The following is a 16710-nucleotide window of genomic DNA, read 5'->3' on the forward strand; positions in this document are numbered from 1 at the left end:
CCCCCCTGTCCGTCACCAATTGTTTCTGCCCATTTAGCAGGGGTCCTATTCCTCCCTGGGCCTTCCTTTTACTCCCTATATATCTAAAAAACAATTTCTTGTTGTCTTTTACTTGGGTTGCCATCCTCAGCTCCATGGTAGCTTTGGCCCGTCTAACTGCCTCCCTACAAGCACGAGCAGAGGAGGTATATTCGTCTTTGGTGATCTCTCCCTGTTTCTACTTTTTATGTGCTCCCCTTTTGGCCCTTAGGCTGCCCTGGATTTCTGTTGTCAGCCAGGGAAGCCTCCTGGCCCCTTTCCCTCTTTTACCTCGCATGGGGACCGTCTTGCTTTGTGCCCGAAGGATTGTTTCCTTAAGGCATAGCCACCCTTCTTGGGCTCCCATCGCTTCAAAACTCCTACTCTGCAGTGGGAGTCTCTGGGCTGAGCAGGGGGAGCATGAGAGGGAAGGTTTGTACAGGGCTCACCAAACCCTGGTGTCCATTCCCCCCTCAGTCTTCTCTGCTCTAGTTTGAACTAGGCTGGCTCTTCCACCCTGGCATCACGTCTTACTGCCATTGTCTCTAGTCATATTTGCTGCTCTGAGGTCTGATTCTCCATTGCCTGACTTCCCCGTGTCGATTTTGTTCAGATACTCCACACGCCTCCAAGGAAGACTCCCAGTCCCTAGGGGGGTTATAAGAACAGTTGGCCAATCCCTTGTCTGGGATGGTTGAGGCAGGGCTGGTCCTACCCTGAACAGGGGTTAGGCTTGATGTGACCCTGCCAGCCTAGGATTTGACAGGCAGTTCTTGGGGTGGAAAAAGCTAATGTGTTCAACGATTGCTTTGTGTTAGTTTTCCACCATCCCAAGGGGATCACCCTGCCTGACAGGACTCAGAACTACTAAGGTTAAGGGCAATCCTACACCTTTAATTGGCAAAGATCTTGTGAGGGAACAGCTTGAGAGGCTGGACATACACAAGTCAGCTGGCCCAGATGGAATGCACCCGAGAGCACTAAAAGGGTTGGCTGACATCATAGCACATCCAGTTGTGAGGATATTTGAGAACTTGTTGCAGGGGTTTAGGCTGTACTTGGGAGAGGTTCCTGAAGATTGGAAGAGGGCTACTGTGGTGCCTATCTTTCAAGAAAGGAAGGAAGGAAGATCCAAGAAACTAGAGGCCAATCAGTTTGGCCTCAATCCCTGGAAAGATCTTGGAAAAAATCATCAAAGAAACCATCAACAACAGGCTAACAGAAGGCAACATTCTGAGACAGAGCCAATGTGGCTTCATTGTGAGTAGGTCTTGCCTGACCAACCTCATTTCCTTCTATGACCAGGTGACACACCACCTGGGCAGAGAAGGAGAGGTTGATGTCATATATTTAGATTTCAAAAAAGCCTTTGACTTGGTCTTCCATGATGGTAAAATTGGAGAACTGCAGCTTTGACAACCTTGCGGTCCAATGGCTGGGGAACCCGCTCTGTGATCGGACCCAGAGAGTGATAGCTGATGGACCAAGTTAACATGGCGCATGGTGACCAGTGGCACCCCACAGTACTCAGTACTTGGACCAGTACTCTTTAATATATTCATAAATGATCTAGATTCAGGTGTCAGAAGCGGACTGGCTAAATTTGCAGATTACACCAAATTATATGGAAGTGCGGTTATGCTAGAGGATAGGCTGGTAATTCAGGCCGACCCGGACAGGCTCACAAGGTGGGCAAAACCAAACCTGAAGGTGCTCCACCCCTGGCAAAAAACCCCACATCATGCTTACAGGCTCGGCAGTGCTACACTTACTAGCACCACGACTGAAAGAAACTTGGGGGTCATGAATGACCACAAGATGAACATGAGCTGCCAATGCGATGCTGCAGCCAGCAAAGCAAATAAAATGGGTTTGCATCTACTGATGCATCTCAAGCAAGACCCAAGAAGTCATCTTCCTGCTTTACTCGGCCTTGGTGAGGATGCGGCTGGGGGACTGCATCCCATTCTGGACTCCCACCTTTCGGAAGGCCACGTGCATGAACAAGCCGTACGAGGAGAGGCTGAGGGACTTGGGGCTCTTCAGTCTGGCGAAGAGAAGGCTCAGGGAGGACTTGGTGGCAGCCTATAAGTATATAAGGGGTGTGCATCAGGAACTGGGAGAAGGTCTGTTCACCAGGGCTCCCCAAGGGAAGACAAGGTCTCATCGTCACAAACTGCTGGAAGACTGTTTTAGACTGGACATAAGGAAAAAAACCTTCTTTACCGTTTGAATTTCCAGTCTGGAATAGATTTCCCCCAGAAGTGGTGCAAGGTCCTCTCCCTGCTAGATATCATGGTACAGATTACTGCCTTTCAAACCATACTTGGGTAAGGAATAGCTTTTATAAGTGACCAATATGCATGATCTTGTACGCTTCCTTTTAATTTTATTTTCCTATGATACACCACTCTGAACATGCTCTATCAAGGGATATCCTTGCATTCTAACAGACACCTACTTTCAGATTTTATTTTAAGGGCAGTGATGGCAGAAGAGGGAAAGGAAGTGCAAATACAGGGTTAGTTTGAGCCTTTCTGTTTAGCCCTATGATAGGGGATATGTGTAGTTTTTCCACCCAGCAGGAAACCAGAAAAAGGTTTGTGACATGGGGGAAAATAATTACTCTTTTGCTTCCTTATTCCTCCTGAGGGCAGTAGCCTGATGCTACTTTTCAGCCTTTTGGCACTGTCTGGATACCTTTAAAAATGCCTGGATCCTTATCTTGCTTGAGTGATCTGACTCCAGCTGACTTCCTGCCCCTTGGGCAGGGGGCTGGACCCAATGATCTCATGAGGTCCCTTCTAGCCCTAATGTCTATGAAATACAGGCCCCTCAGGTTGCCTGTTACTGGTCCGAGAGAAGCCAAGAAATGGAGCTATGTTGCAGTCAAGGCAACTGAGGTAGGATAGAGGGGAGGAGGTCTCCAGTCTAGAGGCAAGGCCAGAAGGGTCCTCTTTTCTCCCAGGAAGATCCAGGTGACCAGGACATGGCACCACTGTCAGAGGTTGGAGTGGGAAAGACCCTTGAGAGGAGAAGGGGGTGGATGAGAGGCCAACACAAGAAGAGGATCCAGAGAAGAGGATTTGCAACTCCCTCCTTTCCTTGCAGTGGCAGGACACTGGCAGTGTCTTCAGCCAGCCCCCTGCTTGACCTGGGGCAAGTGAGGGTGACGGTGATGGGCACCATGTCCAGCAGGGGCTGATGAGGGTTTCTTGTGCAGCTGTGGAGAACAGGCTGGTGTTATGGCGGTCCCAGGCTCCATGGATGCATGAGTCCAGACACAAGAATGGGGAAGTGCTGCCAGGCGCCGAGCACAGGGCAGAGCGAGCGTAAAGCAAAATGATGCACTCAGTGCCCTTAGCAGATTCAGCAGGCAGAAACTTTAGATTCTCTTGTGTTCATTCAGCATTTTCCCATAATGCAGGTTGGCAAACATGTCCATCCCTTCCTCCCTTCTCTTGTCATCCATCCATCCTTCCTTGTGTCTATCTGCCTGTCTGTCCATCCATCCAACAATTCATCCGCCCAACCATCCATCCATCCACCCATCCTCCCTTCTGTCCTTCCACCCACCCTCACGGTCTTGCATACAAAATGCACATGAAACAAAGCAAAATGATGTATCCAGTGCCATTAGCAGATTCAACAGAAAGTAACTTCAGATTCTCCTGGTCATATTCAGCATCTTCCCATAGTGCACTTATGTAAACATGTCCATCCCTCCCTCCCTTAGCTTGTCATCTAGCCTCCCACCCCTGCACGCTCTTGTCTACATGTCCCAGCCACCTGCGGAGGGTTTGGGATTGAGAGTGTGGTTGGGGGTAGAAAGGTAAGAAAGGTTTATTGACTTAACAAAAACACAACTACATGTAGTAACAAGACAAACAATGACAGACAAAAGCAATTTGCGTCAGCAACTTATCGGCAGTCCCCTCTGATGCCTGATGTACAACAAATTTCTCTTTCCACAAAGTTCAGCGAAGTCAGGTGTCCCCGATCAGCGCTGTCCAAGAGGTACCGGGAAGGACCCTGGAATTCAGTTTTTGGGCTCCTCGAGGTCCACGGGCCCACTGATCTAGGCCAACAGCTAACTAATCCTTTTCACAGAGCTGTATCTTCCTTCAGAATGATTTCCGGATATTCCAGCTAATTTATAGCTTCTGAATGGTTCTGATAACGTACAACCACTCAGATTCTTTTTACTTCAACTGTCCTTAGACTGACCAATAGCAGTACAAGCCTTGCAATACTTTGATAAGATAATTTTGACTATGCCACAGGGCCTTACTATTTCAAGGCTTTGCTAAATTTACTAGGCCTTACTTTATTCAAGGCCTTACTACGTTTTAAACTTTAATTAAGCTCTTAGCAACAACATATAGCTTAATATCTAAACAAATGCAGAAAAACCCTTGGTCTAAACTTCATAGAGCCTTCAGCAAGCACCTTTATCACACAGACGTACTTGTCAGCTGTCACACCCATGGGTTCCCAGGGCTCAGGGGCAGGAAGGCGCATGTCAACCATTGACCCCTCTCAGCAGGGGCATGTTCTCTGAATCATCTATGACTTCCCCCTCACCTGCAGTGCCCTTGCTGTAGCGCACTGTGGTGTTTTGGGTCTTCCTTCTGGCAACAAACCGCGCCACTGCTGCACCCACCCCGGCACCAACAGCACCCAGGCCTCCAGCGCCCACCGCTGCCCCAGACGCCATGACAGTCACCTCTGCTGCAATCATCCCTGCGGTCACTGCTCCAATGGCCCCCCCAGCCAAGGCCAGGGCACTGCCCCCCACAGCTAAACCCGCCATCATAGCCTTCTTCCGGTACCGCTTCTGGTACTTCTTCAGGTACGCCTCCATCTTCTCTCCCAGGTCTTTCTCCAGCTCCTTCAGGATCTCCTGTTTCTGGGCCTCCTTTCCCTGCAGTTCAGCCTCACATTTCTGCTTGAAGTCCTGGAGTTTCTGGTCCAGGTGCTGCCTCATTTTGCTGAGTTTCACCTTCAAGCATTGCACCATGGCCTGGGTGCTTTCATCCTGGTATTTGAGGAGAGATACTGGACATTCCCACAGGCCTTTGCAGGTCCCCTTCAAACCTCCAGCCCTGGACTCCTAACCCAGCCCTGTGAGGGCCCCCCAGTTTGACCCAGAGCCCCCTGCCCACGTTGCACCACTCAGCCCTACCAATTCCCCTTGCTCCCAGCCCTGGCACTGGACTCTCTTAGCTCTCCTGGTGCCCCTCAAGTCTGTCAATCCCTTGTCACCCAGCACTGGGCTCCCCTGGTCATGATGAGGCCACTCACTCCTGAACCATGGGCCCATACTATGAAAGCCACATTCCCTTAACCCCAGCTAATGCCTTTCACTCCTGACCCCCAGGCCTTGCTCCTTGCCTACCCCTGGTCTCCCTTGAGCCCTGCCGGTGCCCCTCCTTCCTGACCTGCAGCACCCAGCACTCCAGTGCCCCTCCTTCCTGACCTGCAGGCCCCTGCCTTCCTTGGCCCTGCCAGTGCCCTTCCCTCCCAGCCTGGAGCCCCACACACTCACCTGCTCCTGCAGAAATTCAGAATACTTCTCCTTAATTCTTTGCACTGTTCTTATATTTGCAAATGACTTTGCCATCTGGAGAAGAGAGGGTGGGGCAGAGAATAGGGAATGGGTTGTGGATCCAGCCAGAAGATGGGACCCATGCTCAGGCACTCTCTACAGCCCCTGTAGCCAAATGATGCCACCCCTTTGCTTCCAAAATGGAGCCCCCATGCCCCACCCTTTATATCTACTCCCCCAGGTGGCATCTTCCAGGCCTGCTCTCCCCACTACCATGCCCTGTGGCCTTGCTGGAGCCAGTCAGATGGGGGCAGAGATGGTTCTTGGCAGGGTGTAGAGAATGGGGGACCCCTGAGCCTATTGAATGACCCCCTCTTGGCACTTATGGTCCCTCTTCCCCCGCTTCCAGCACCTCATTTTGGTGGGACTGTGGTGGAGGGGAGGTTTGAAGGGGACATGTGTTACCGTGCAAGGGGAGCTGAAGCCATAGTTCTTATTGTTCAGGTACTGGGAGATGCCCTGTTGGGAAGAGATACACGGGGGTAGAGTCAGGGCAATGGCTGCTTTGTTTCGTGGCATCCACTGCTGAGCCCTGAAGCCAGACCAAAGAGTCCAAAGGGGTAGTGGATGACCGATTCAGTGCATCTCAGCAAGTGGAAGCAGAAGTCAAGAAAATACTGTTGTGGGCAGCTGAGTGAGGTGCAAGACCTGGGAGGTGACTGTGCCTCGCTACCCAGCACTGGTCAGGCTTCATGGAGGGGACTGGCTGCAGGTCTGGCCTCACAGCTTAAGAAGGGCATGCAGAGGTCAAAGCAGGAAAGTCAGGGGCTGCTGAGGCAAGGGACAGCACGATGATGGACGGGAAGGCAGCTCGTGCGAGGAGGGTTGAGACCGTGGCACGTTTAGCTTCCTGGAATACTACAAGTCCAGACCTGGGATAACACCCAGTTCTGTTCAGCCCTCAGCAAGGATAAAGATCTAGACACGGTCCTATCATACTTTCTTCCCTTCTTTGGACCTCGTCTAGCTCTGCACTAGCTCTAGCTCTGTCTCTGAGTGGCACAGAGGAGCCTCCCTGTGAGGAGAGACTGGGGTGGGCAAAGCACCACTTGATCCTATCCAGCCCTCCAGCCATGGCTGGGAGCCTGAGGAGGGAGAGTTGCCCAGCTGGGGCCAGGCCAGGCCATGCAGCATGCAGACCTCTCCTCTTCCCAACCCCCTGCACACATCTGTGCCCCCTGGCCCGGCTTCCTGTTGGTGCTGGGGCTGCACAGGCCTGGCACTGTGGCCGCTGACAGTAGGGCCCACACAGGATGGGGCATGATGCAGCATGCCAAGTAGCCATCCTGCCTTTCTGCTGCGATGAGCCACTGTCACCACAGTGCTACTAGTCCATGGTGGGCACTTGGCCTGGGGCAGCAGCCCCCGACTCTCCCAGTGTCGTGCAGCAGCAGAGGCTCATCATGGCAGGCAGCTGGGTGGGCAAGGATGGCTCCTTGGCATGCTGCATCATGCCCCATCCCATGTGATCCCATCTTCTTGCAGCTCTGGTGCCAGGAAAGTGCAGCCCCAGCAGGAAGCTAGACATGGGGGTAGATGCAGGGGGCGGAGGAGTCTGCATGTTGCCCAGCCTGGCCTGGCCCAGCCCCAGCTGCAGCTCTCCTCCTCAGGCTCTCAGGGTGTTGGCCCATCCAGGGTGCTGTATGGCAAAGGGTTTCCTTAGGCAGCACTGGCCCTTTGGTCCCAGGCTGGTGGCAAGAGCCACGCACGGCACTGGCCATCACTGTGCTGTGCGGTGCAGGGTGGGGCACAGACTAGTAAGAACATAAAACCTGCCATTTACTGGGTCAGACCCAGGTCCATCCTGCCCAGTCTCCTGTGTCCCATGGGGCAAACAGCGGAGGCTGGAACGGCGAGTGACAGGGTCTGAGCAGGGTTTACCCCTCTCCTCTCTCCCTTGCAGCTGCCAACACTGAGGGTCCAGACAGCTCTGATGCAGAGGCCGTGCCCCTTACTTTCTGCTCCAAAGATGCCCATGCCCCTTTCCTTCAAGCATGTGTCCCCTCCCTGGGTGAATCTGGCTGGACTCTCAGCCTCCACAACATCTGATGGCCAGCACTAATGGTCACCTTGATCCTCTCCATCAGTTCTCCTCCAGTCAGCACATTTCCTTTTGAGTTCGTCCGAAAGCTCGTACCAGCAGAGTCCACCACGCCAGTGACGTAGGCCCTCAGGTGGTGCCTGAATGGCTCACTCATGTCTGCAAGAGGGTGGGAAAGGACCCAAGTGTCTAGGAGTGCTCAGGGACAGGGCCCTCCTGGAAACAATATGAGCATGATGCTGACAGCAGGGACAAGATACATCAGTCCCCATGTGGAGTATCAGAAGCTAGGGCAGAAGACAGGCTCAGTTGCCCTCAGCTGGACCTGGCTGCCTCAGTTGGCCTGGATGCTCCCAGCTGGCCTGCAGGGTCTTGGTCCCTGCTTATCTGCCATGGCCCTGTCAGTGCCCAGCAGTCTGCCTGGGCTTCTGGCTCTTTGCCCCTGGAGCCATGGTTCTTACTTGGGATGCCTTGTTCAGCCATCCCTGGGCTGGTCTGTCTCCTGGGTCCTCTCTGGGTCGCTGCTGGCTGACTCCAGCCCAGGCCCCTGTGCTCTGCTCTCACTTGCTGGCTCGCTGACCCCCAACCCCCATGCTGCTGACTCCAGTTCAGACCCCTCTCCTATGGAGGCCGGCTGCTCGCGCTTTGCCTGACTTGGTGACGTCCCATCCCCTGCAGCCCCAGCTGCCTGCTCTGCCCCCCTGGCTAGTGACACTGCTCTAGACCCCTCCCTCCTGGCCTTGGCCTGAGCTTGCGGCACCACCTAGGGTGACTGCCAGTCCATGGTAAGCCTCTGCCTCCTGCTCAAGTTGCTCCTGCTCTCCTGACTCTCACCAGGATTTTTCTTCTCTGACCTTGTCTCTTCCCAGTCCCCTGGGTTGTTACCCTCTAGGGACAAGCTCTGGTTGTACCTCTGCCAGGGGTCCAGTAAGAGCCTTGTAGGATCTCAACAGCACTCAAACCTTAGAGTAGCCAAGAAACAGGAGGCAGACAAGGAGATGGGGACAGACTCAGGGTCTCTTACCAGCTAAAGTCCCTTCACTCCTTCCAATGAACTGCATGCCAGGGTGGGGCAAAAGGTAACACTGAGTTGTTTCTGCCTGTAGGACTTGCAGGACCGTGTCATGGCCAGGACTTTTCCTCAGATCCTGTGGATCAAGACAGGAGACAATAAAGTCACCCAGAAAAATGTTCAATAGGGCGAAGAAGCAACTTTTTTGAGGGGAGAGAGGTGGGGTGGAGATTGGAGATTAGGAGTCCATGAAAGCCGGCAGCCAGCTCTGCCCATTACCACTTGGATATGGTCCAGATATTTCCTTCCTCCTTCAGCTCCATAGTCATGAGAAAGTTGCCAGTCCCGAACCAGCAGGTCCAGATGCTGGAACAGAGAGTGGAGAAGAATGGGGTTAGGATCAGAGACCAGTCAGGTTGGCAGGGCCCTCCAGAGGTCATGTTCAGCCCAACCCTCTGATCAAGGCAGGATCATCCCTCTCGAAACCGGCCCAGACAAGTGTCCAACCAGCCTGTTCCCAATAGAACTGCAGGAACAACCGAATTGCCAGGAAGAGCCCAAAACCATCCCCTTCCACTTTCACCAGTCAAGCTCAGGGCTGAGGGCACTGCCACTGTCCTGCCACTGCAATGGCAGGGAGGAGCTGATTGAAAAATGCTCAGCACATCCCAGGCTGTGTCCCCTGTTTCAGAGGATCAAGTTCCTTCCTGATCTGCAATTTGGCAACTGGGCTGACCATGAGCAGAGGGGCAAGACCCTCTAGCCAGGACCCTCCAGGCTTGCTAAGCCCCAGCAGAAGCATTGGCACAGCCCAGTCACAATTCCCAGCCCTGGCTGCAGCCAACACCCATCATTGCTGAGTAATGAATAAAAATCTCAGGCATCTGAAACAAATAGGAGGGGAATCCTTTTCTTCCCAGTCCCATGAGGCAAGCAGTAAAGCCCTGGAGCAGCAGGACTCACCTGAAGTGGATTGAGATTGCATGTGTTGCCAACCTCTCTTGTGACCTTAATGAACATCTGAGATGGGGGAGAGAGAGAAGGAAAACATGTCTGTCTAAGCCAGGACCTCATCACCTGGTGGACTTGCAGCGCAGGCACAAGGCAGACACAGCATCCCATGTGGCAGTGTTGCGGGGGACTTTCCAACTAACTCCCATTGCTCATTTCTGGACTTCAGAAGTCAGGAACTCACACAGAGATACAAATCTCATGGCAGCACTGTAGCAGATCTAAGTTTTCTAATACCTCATTTCCCAAGTCGGTATCCACCAGAAAAACTTAGAGATGTATGAGGAAGACGTATGAGAAAGCTAGGATGTAGTTTTGGCAGCGTTTCAAATGTGGAAGAAGAAGCAGGAGAGCGTGGAAAAAGAGAAGCACTGAGCACAGCCATTGATCACCCAGCAGACCACGACAAACAATGGTATCTCAACCTTCTTATCTCACTCAAGATCCTTTGCACGCTTCCTGTACCTACAGTGATGAGGAAACAGGTTTTTCTTCCATGCAGAGAACTATAGGTGAAGGGCAGCTCAGAGCACTGGCCATGCTGAACTTTACTCAGTGCCCTGGGGATCACTGGGGTGTCCTGTCCAGTTGCTTAAGAAATCAAGACTTTGTGTCACAAACTTGAGTAAGAGATGAACATTTAATTCTGATGATGACGCCACTAGTAAAAAAACAACTTTTGATTATTGTCTTGTTTCTTTTGTTTTACCCAACAAGAATATATTTCCTTAATGTAGACTCTTAAAAACCTCCAAGGTGGAATATCCCTTCTTGGAGGGTTTTAAGACCTGGGTAGACAAAGCCTTGGCTGGGATGATGTAGTTGGACTAGATGTGACCTCCTGAGGTCCCAGCAACCCTCATTTTCCATGAGTCTATGAATATCGCGAATGAATGGACATTCCAAACAACCTATATTTCTTTTTTGATCTGAAACTGAAGGCTATAGCCCTAGCATCTGGTTTTCTTGTAAGTGGAGGGAAATTTTGTGTTGTATTATACATGAAGATGCACCCTCCCCACTTTTTCAAATCCTAGAATCTAGATCCACCCATACTTGGACACCATAGCTAATATCAGGAAAGCAGGGTTCAAAGACACAAGCCCAACAGCCAGAGTCAAGGAGAACAGCATTTAAAGACAGAAACCTAACAGGCAAAGTCAAGGAAGCTCAAGTTCAAAGACACTTAACCAAGAGCTAATGTCAAGAACCAGGGCTCAAAGGTATGGGCCCCATTACCAAAGTCAAGGAGACTAGCGTTCAAAGACACAAACCCAATAACCAAGGTTGAGGAAATGAGGGTTCAAAGACATGAATCCAATAGCCAAAGTCAGGAAAATAAGGTTCAAAGACACAGAGCTTCTCCCCCCAGCAGTTAATAATTAATCATTAACGCTTCATTACATTTCCTAGCTGCCCAGTTACTGAAAGTGGAGTGAACATACCTCCCTTCCCAGGCAGTCAGATGTCTCAGAGTTACTAACCTACAGGAGGGGCCCCCAATGACCCCAGGCTCATCACCCCCCAAATTCTCTCACCTCCCAGGCTCCTGCCTCCACCCTGGAATGACATGCCCCATGTGTCTTTGGAGTCTGGGTGTGTCTCTCCCACCTGACTCACCTCCAAGTAGTCCTCTTCTGAGCGTTTGAACTTGGAGGAGATATTGAATATCTAGGGCAAATCAGCAGAAAAAACATGGCAGTGATGCGCCTGGGCAAAAATAACCCACACCAGATCAGCCCTGCAATGGGCTTCCCCAGAGCTGTTATCCCAAAGGAAAGAGATCCAGGAGGCATTGTGGATATTTTGCTAAAAACATCAGCTCCATGCTCAGCGGCCATGAAAAAGGCAACAACATGTTAGTGATGAATCACGATGATGAAGGGAATTGTGAACACAACGAAAATTATCATGATGACCTTTTTTAAAGCCACGTTTTGTCCACAGCTTGATGGCTGCACCCAGTTCTGGTCCCTGCACCTCCAAAAGGATATAGAGGAACTAGAGAAGGTCCAGAAAAGGGCGATAGGGATGATGAGTGCTACAGAGGGGCTTGCCTATGAGGAGAGACTAATGAGGCCAGGTCTACACAGTTGAGAAAAGAAACACTTGAAAGGGGTATGAGAAGGGTTTACAATGAAATGGAGAAGACAAAGTCAGTAGGGCTTTACTACTGACTGTCTCTCACCAGACCAGAGCAAGGGGTCACAGCATGAAATGAGCAGGTTATCAGTTTTAAATGAGGACAAGGTAGTTTGTTCCCCCCAATGCATAACGAAAGGGTGGAAGCTGAGAGTTCAGCCAGATTCGCCAAGGGATCGGATCCAGCACTGGGGGAAAGGGGCATCAGTGGTTATGGAGCAGGGAGTGAGGGGCACGGCCTCTGCATCAGAGCTGCCTGGACCCTCAGTGCTGGAGGCTGGAAGGGAGAGAGGAACAGGGGAAAACCCTGCTCAGACCCAGTCACTCTGCCTTTCAGCCTCTGCTCTTGGCTGCCCTGGGACACAGGAGACTGGGCAGGACGGACCCAGGTCTGACCCAGGACAAGGCAGCTCTGACTTAAAAAGCCAGGGGCTCTTGACCTCACTCCTGCCCCAGTCCCTGCTCTACAGCACCCCCTGGAGCCCCCACCCCCTCACGCCTGCAGCATGACACCCTTTATTGCACCTCCCTCTCCAACCCTGCTCCCTGTATCGTAGCCTCCCTGTACCTGGTAGGAGCTGAGCAAGATGCTGAACACACAGAGCTTGATACTAGTCTCCATGTGCTGCTGCAGGTCCAGGGAGCCCTCGGTGTCCACCAGGAATACGGCAACCTGAAGGGATGGACAGACAGATGCAGCCAGCCCCATCGTGAGTCCCTGCGGCCTTTGCCCCCTGCCCCCACACCACTCCAATGCCCCACTGGGCTTGGACGTGCTGGAGGGATGGCAAGAGACAACCCCCTCCCAGCCCTCAGCCCAGGCAAGGCTGTCATCCCCGCAACCACCTCCTCTTCCCACCCCATTACCTTCCCTTGTGGGCCCTGGACCCAAAGGGGCTGGGGCCACATCCACACCCCCTTGGTCACAGTGTCCATTCCATCTCGGAAAGGAAAGCTGCTCTCAGCTTCTTCCTCCCAGGTCATCCAGGAGTTGTCTGATGCCTCCTATGGGGAGAGAGGGACGGGGGTTAAGTGGGGTTCCCAGAGCAAGGGAATGAAGTCCCAGTTTTTGCCAGGTGGAGCCCAGAAGCCTGGCTTGTCGGGGGTGGGAGGGGAGTCTGGTGGGTGAGAGGAGGGGCCAGGGTCCCAGGAACCAGGGCACCTGGGCTCTTCTCAGCTCCAGGGGGGGACTGTGGTCTGGGGGCCCTGCTGGGAGCCAGGACTCCTGACCATGGGGCAGGTGCAGGGTCCTGTCACTGCTCACCTGGTGACGCAGCTGGCGCAGCAGGTGGCTCATGAGGAAAGACTTGCCACCGCGCTGCTCTCCGATGATGGAGATGAGGCAGACGGGGCTGCTCCGCACTGTCTCCTGCTCTAGGCAGCAACTCAGTGCTTCCTCGTTTGTCAGCAGGTGCTGATCTTTGTCCACATCCATGACCTGCACCGCTTTAATGGGCTCTGGAAGAGCCGGCGGTGCCTTCTGCAGGGGACAGACGGGTTAGACCTGGGGTCTCCAGTGCCCCTGGATTAGGCCTGGATTGGGCCCCCTTCCCTATGCCAGCCCCTGAACCAGGCAGTGGCTCTGGAGAGGCCCAGAGCAGGGCTGCTGGGAGGGGTGCCTGTGGCCTCACCTGCTCCATCTCTATGATCTTCTCCACCACACTTCTCAGACGCGTGTCAGGCATCACGTGGTCCCTGGCACATGGCTGCCGGCACTCAGGGCACTGGGTTACCTCACCCTGTGCCAGGACCTCATCCCAGTACTTGGAGAGGCATTGGTGGCAGAAGTTGTGGCCACACTTGATGGACACAGGGTTGTCCAAGATGTCCAGGCAGATGGAGCAGGACACGTCCTCCCAGAGACCCTCCATCCTGCTGGGCTCTGCAGCCTGGGGCCTGAGAACACGAGCACAAGTAAACCCCTGCTCAGAGCTCGGTCACCCTCCCATCCACCCTCTGCTCTCTACCGCTGCAGGACACAGGGGTCTGGGCACAACGGGCGGATGATCTGACCCAGGAAATGGCCGTTCTGATGTTAGCACAAGGGAGGCTGGGAGCCTGGGTTAATTGGGAGGGAAGTGCGGTTGGGTGGGTTGGAGCAAGGCATGGTAGGAGTCAGGTCTTATAAAGGGCAGGGTCTCATGCTCGCAGGTGTCCATGCTTGTTTCCCATAATCTCTTGGGAGCAGGCCAGCAGCACCACAGGGAGGGTTCACCTAGGATGGAGCAAGATGATGGGTCAGGATGGCACTCTTCCTTCACCTTCCCAAAATGCTTCCCAAAAGCTGAGACCAATGGGCTTGCCAGGGCTATGACTCCCATGGTGGAGGGGGAACAACACAGGTTTGGGATAGCAAGTGGGGCAGGGTGAGGGGCCGGCTGGGAAAAGATGATCCCGGCAGATGGGTTCTGTGCATGAGGAAGCTGGGACGTTCGTGTCATCGGGTGATGCCTTGGACTCTGCTCTTTCCAGCTTCCTCTTTCCTCCAACTGGCACCAGAAAGGGGAAGGGAGCTGGGGTCCAGTGATCTTGGCTGCTGGATTTAACCCCTGTGAGCCTGCCCTCCTCCCAGTGAATCCAGGGTCTCCCCTTTCCCCCTCCAACCCACCAAGTGGGGTTTTTCCCTCCCCCAACTTCAGCACACCAGATCCCACCTCTCTCCCAAAGGCAGCATCAACCCTGGCATCTGGGCTCCCAGCCCAGCCGCTCTAACCCCCAGACCCCACTTCTTTTCCAATGAACCCAGCTTTCAGGCTTCCAGTTCATTTTCTCTTTCCCCATCTCTGCCTCTCCCTAGTGACACTTTACTTCAAGGTCTGGATCCACTGATGCTTCATTAATAGCTCATTGCATGCCCGGAGAAGCACCCAGCACTGGGACTGGGTGCTGTGGGTACGGTAGAGCAGGGGGCCAAGACTGTAGGCCTGAAAGCCACATTAGCAAAATGCTTAGCAGAAACAACATCATTTTGTGCCTTGACAGAACTAACACCATGAACCGAAAGCAAAGCCAGAGGGTCATAGCTTAATAACCCACATCCGCAAAAAAGTTAGAAGAGGATGTAGTTGAGCAGTCTGAGACAGCAGGATGCTTACAGCAGCGCACAGGAAAACAGCTGGGAGGGGCTTGCCCTGCCCCTGCTTGGAGCAGGGGGATGCGAGGAGCCCCTGGACCTGATTGAAGACTGAGCTTTGCAGGTCTGGCAGCCTTCAGGTGCGGTGTAAATTAAAGCCCAGCATGCTCAGCATGCCGTCCCATCCAATTGAGAATAGGGCACACCCTTGGGTGTACCCGGGTTACATTCGTGACAGAACCGTGTATGGGACATACAGAAGAAAACTGTAACCCACAGCCCTCTGTTTCTGCCATTGCTCCTCCCTCCCAACCTGCAGCCCTGCACTCCTCCCAAGTGTCCCAGAGCCAGGCCCCCCCTGCAGTTCCCATGGGAGGCAGGAGCTGCTGTTGCCTGAACAGTGTGGCGTGTGGACACCATGGCTGGAGCAGAGCCCACAGGGACGAAGGATACAGGCTGCCTGCTGTGGGCCTGGGGCTTCCCGCCCTGCTGCCTTCCACTTAGGGGCCCCAGGGCCCAGCAGCCACCATGGCCGCTAAGCTGAGGCACTCCATGCCCACCCAGCACCAGTCGGGGCACAACTGATCCCTGTTTATCGCAACCCCAACCACTGATGTTGCAACCCCATTTGGGGTCACAACCACAAGTTGGGAACCACTGATTTAGAGCCTTGCTTATATACTAGTATTGCTCGTATTCAGTAAGTTAGGATTTGCGACCACAATAATCTAACTGAGCAGTTCATTTCTGTTCACCCCACCCCTTCACTAAATGGAGAACAACAGGACACCTGGGATCTGGTGGGTAGAGGGGCAGGACCTGGGAGCCAGGACCCCTGGGGTCTCTGGGAGGGGAGTTGGACCCCTCCATCTCCAGACCCCACTATGCCCCATTCCTTTCCCAGTTCTCACCCAGGCATCCAGGCTCCCAGCACCCCTTCCCCACTACACTCACTCCCCTCCTTTCCCAGAAACCCCAGGTGTCCTGGCTTCCTGCCCTCACTCCTGTGGTGGGTGAGAAGGGCTTGGAGGGCTGGGGGAACAGCCATCTCTTACCAGTGTCCAGCCTCCACTCACTTCCATGGACAGACAGATGACTGATGAGATGGTGTCTGCAGCCCGGGGCCACCCAGGAGAACTGAAATTGCGCAGGAAAACTTAGACATCTGGTTTCCCTTCCCTCATATGGGGCAAAGCCCTCCCACCATCAGATAGGGCTTATCAAAGCTGAAGAACCATTGGGCTTTGGCCAGGATGGCCAGCATGTCATCAATTCAAGATGACATCCGCCCGCTCCAAGCAGGGGCAGGGCAAGCCCCTCCCAGCTGTTTTCCTGTGCGCTGCTGTAAGCATCCTGCTGTCTCAGACTGCTCAACTACATCCTCTTCTAACTTTTTTGCGGATGTGGGTTATTAAGCTATGACCCTCTGGCTTTGCTTTCGGTTCATGGTGTTAGTTCTGTCAAGGCACAAAATGATGTTGTTTCTGCTAAGCATTTTGCTAATGTGGCTTTCAGGCCTACAGTCTTGGCCCCCTGCTCTACCGTACCCACAGCACCCCACAGGCACTCTTATACAGCAGCATTATTCAGTCTGTGTTGATCCACACAAACCTCCACACCTCCTCCTTTTGCTAGCCTAAAATAAGGGCCTCTTGACATAAGTAGCTTGACCCTCATCCAGCAGTGAGAGTCATGTATGTGAAATGCAGTTTTTGCTGTCAGGATGAATGATGAATACTAAGAAAAAACAACATACAAGATTTGAGGTTGCTATAGAAATGTGTGACATAAATAACCATAGAGAA

General features: G+C 53.1%; 2 protein-coding genes across 7 annotated transcripts in view; one reads left to right on the forward strand and one right to left on the reverse strand.

Annotated features, from left to right (window-relative positions):
- Positions 1-12686, forward strand: part of LOC112548933 (zinc finger protein 239-like) — a 19124-nt gene extending 6438 nt beyond the window's left edge. Inside the window, exon 3 of one of the 2 annotated variants that reach the window (XM_025195735.1) lies at positions 8774-8904. In XM_025195735.1, coding sequence (XP_025051520.1) covers positions 8774-8888 — 115 coding nt within the window. In that variant the 3' untranslated portion in view covers positions 8889-8904. Of the gene's footprint in view, positions 1-8773; positions 8905-12466 lie in introns of those variants that run through there. The other variant, XM_025195736.1, reaches the window with a different exon arrangement.
- On the reverse strand, positions 4148-16245 carry LOC102376524 (RING finger protein 112). Of its 5 annotated transcripts, none has more exons than XM_014527657.2 (13): positions 15961-16245; positions 13464-13728; positions 13097-13312; positions 12700-12837; positions 12401-12505; positions 11311-11361; positions 9643-9699; positions 8959-9045; positions 8692-8815; positions 7696-7826; positions 6032-6085; positions 5567-5641; positions 4148-5056 (listed from the first exon to the last, which is right to left on the reverse strand). In XM_014527657.2, exons 2-13 carry the CDS (start codon positions 13701-13703, stop codon positions 4541-4543), a joined length of 1794 nt encoding a protein of 597 aa, XP_014383143.1. In that variant the 5' UTR covers positions 13704-13728; positions 15961-16245; the 3' UTR covers positions 4148-4540. The 5 variants fall into 5 exon arrangements, with proteins under 5 accessions (XP_014383143.1, XP_025051515.1, XP_025051516.1 ...); XM_025195730.1 differs by having other exon boundaries at positions 13464-14047; XM_025195731.1 differs by lacking the exon at positions 15961-16245 and adding an exon at positions 13846-14730.
- Between the last annotated feature and the right edge of the window lie 465 nt (positions 16246-16710).

Source organism: Alligator sinensis, unplaced genomic scaffold (genome assembly GCF_000455745.1).
Source record: "Alligator sinensis unplaced genomic scaffold, ASM45574v1 scaffold1842_1, whole genome shotgun sequence".
Classification (NCBI taxonomy): Eukaryota; Metazoa; Chordata; order Crocodylia; family Alligatoridae; genus Alligator; species Alligator sinensis.

What these genes read in the sequence shown, in the direction of transcription:
- LOC102376524 (XM_014527657.2), bottom strand. Translation starts at nt 13,703, where the DNA reads ATGGAGGGTCTCTGGGAGGACGTGTCCTGCTCCATCTGCCTGGACATC. An exon ending in TGCGCCAGCTGCGTCACCAG is followed by an intron (nt 12,838 to 13,096) that starts GTGAGCAGTGAC and finishes CTCTCCCCATAG; the next exon opens with GAGGCATCAGACAACTCCTG. An exon ending in CAGAAGAGGACTACTTGGAG is followed by an intron (nt 9,700 to 11,310) that starts GTGAGTCAGGTG and finishes CCCCCATCTCAG; the next exon opens with ATGTTCATTAAGGTCACAAG.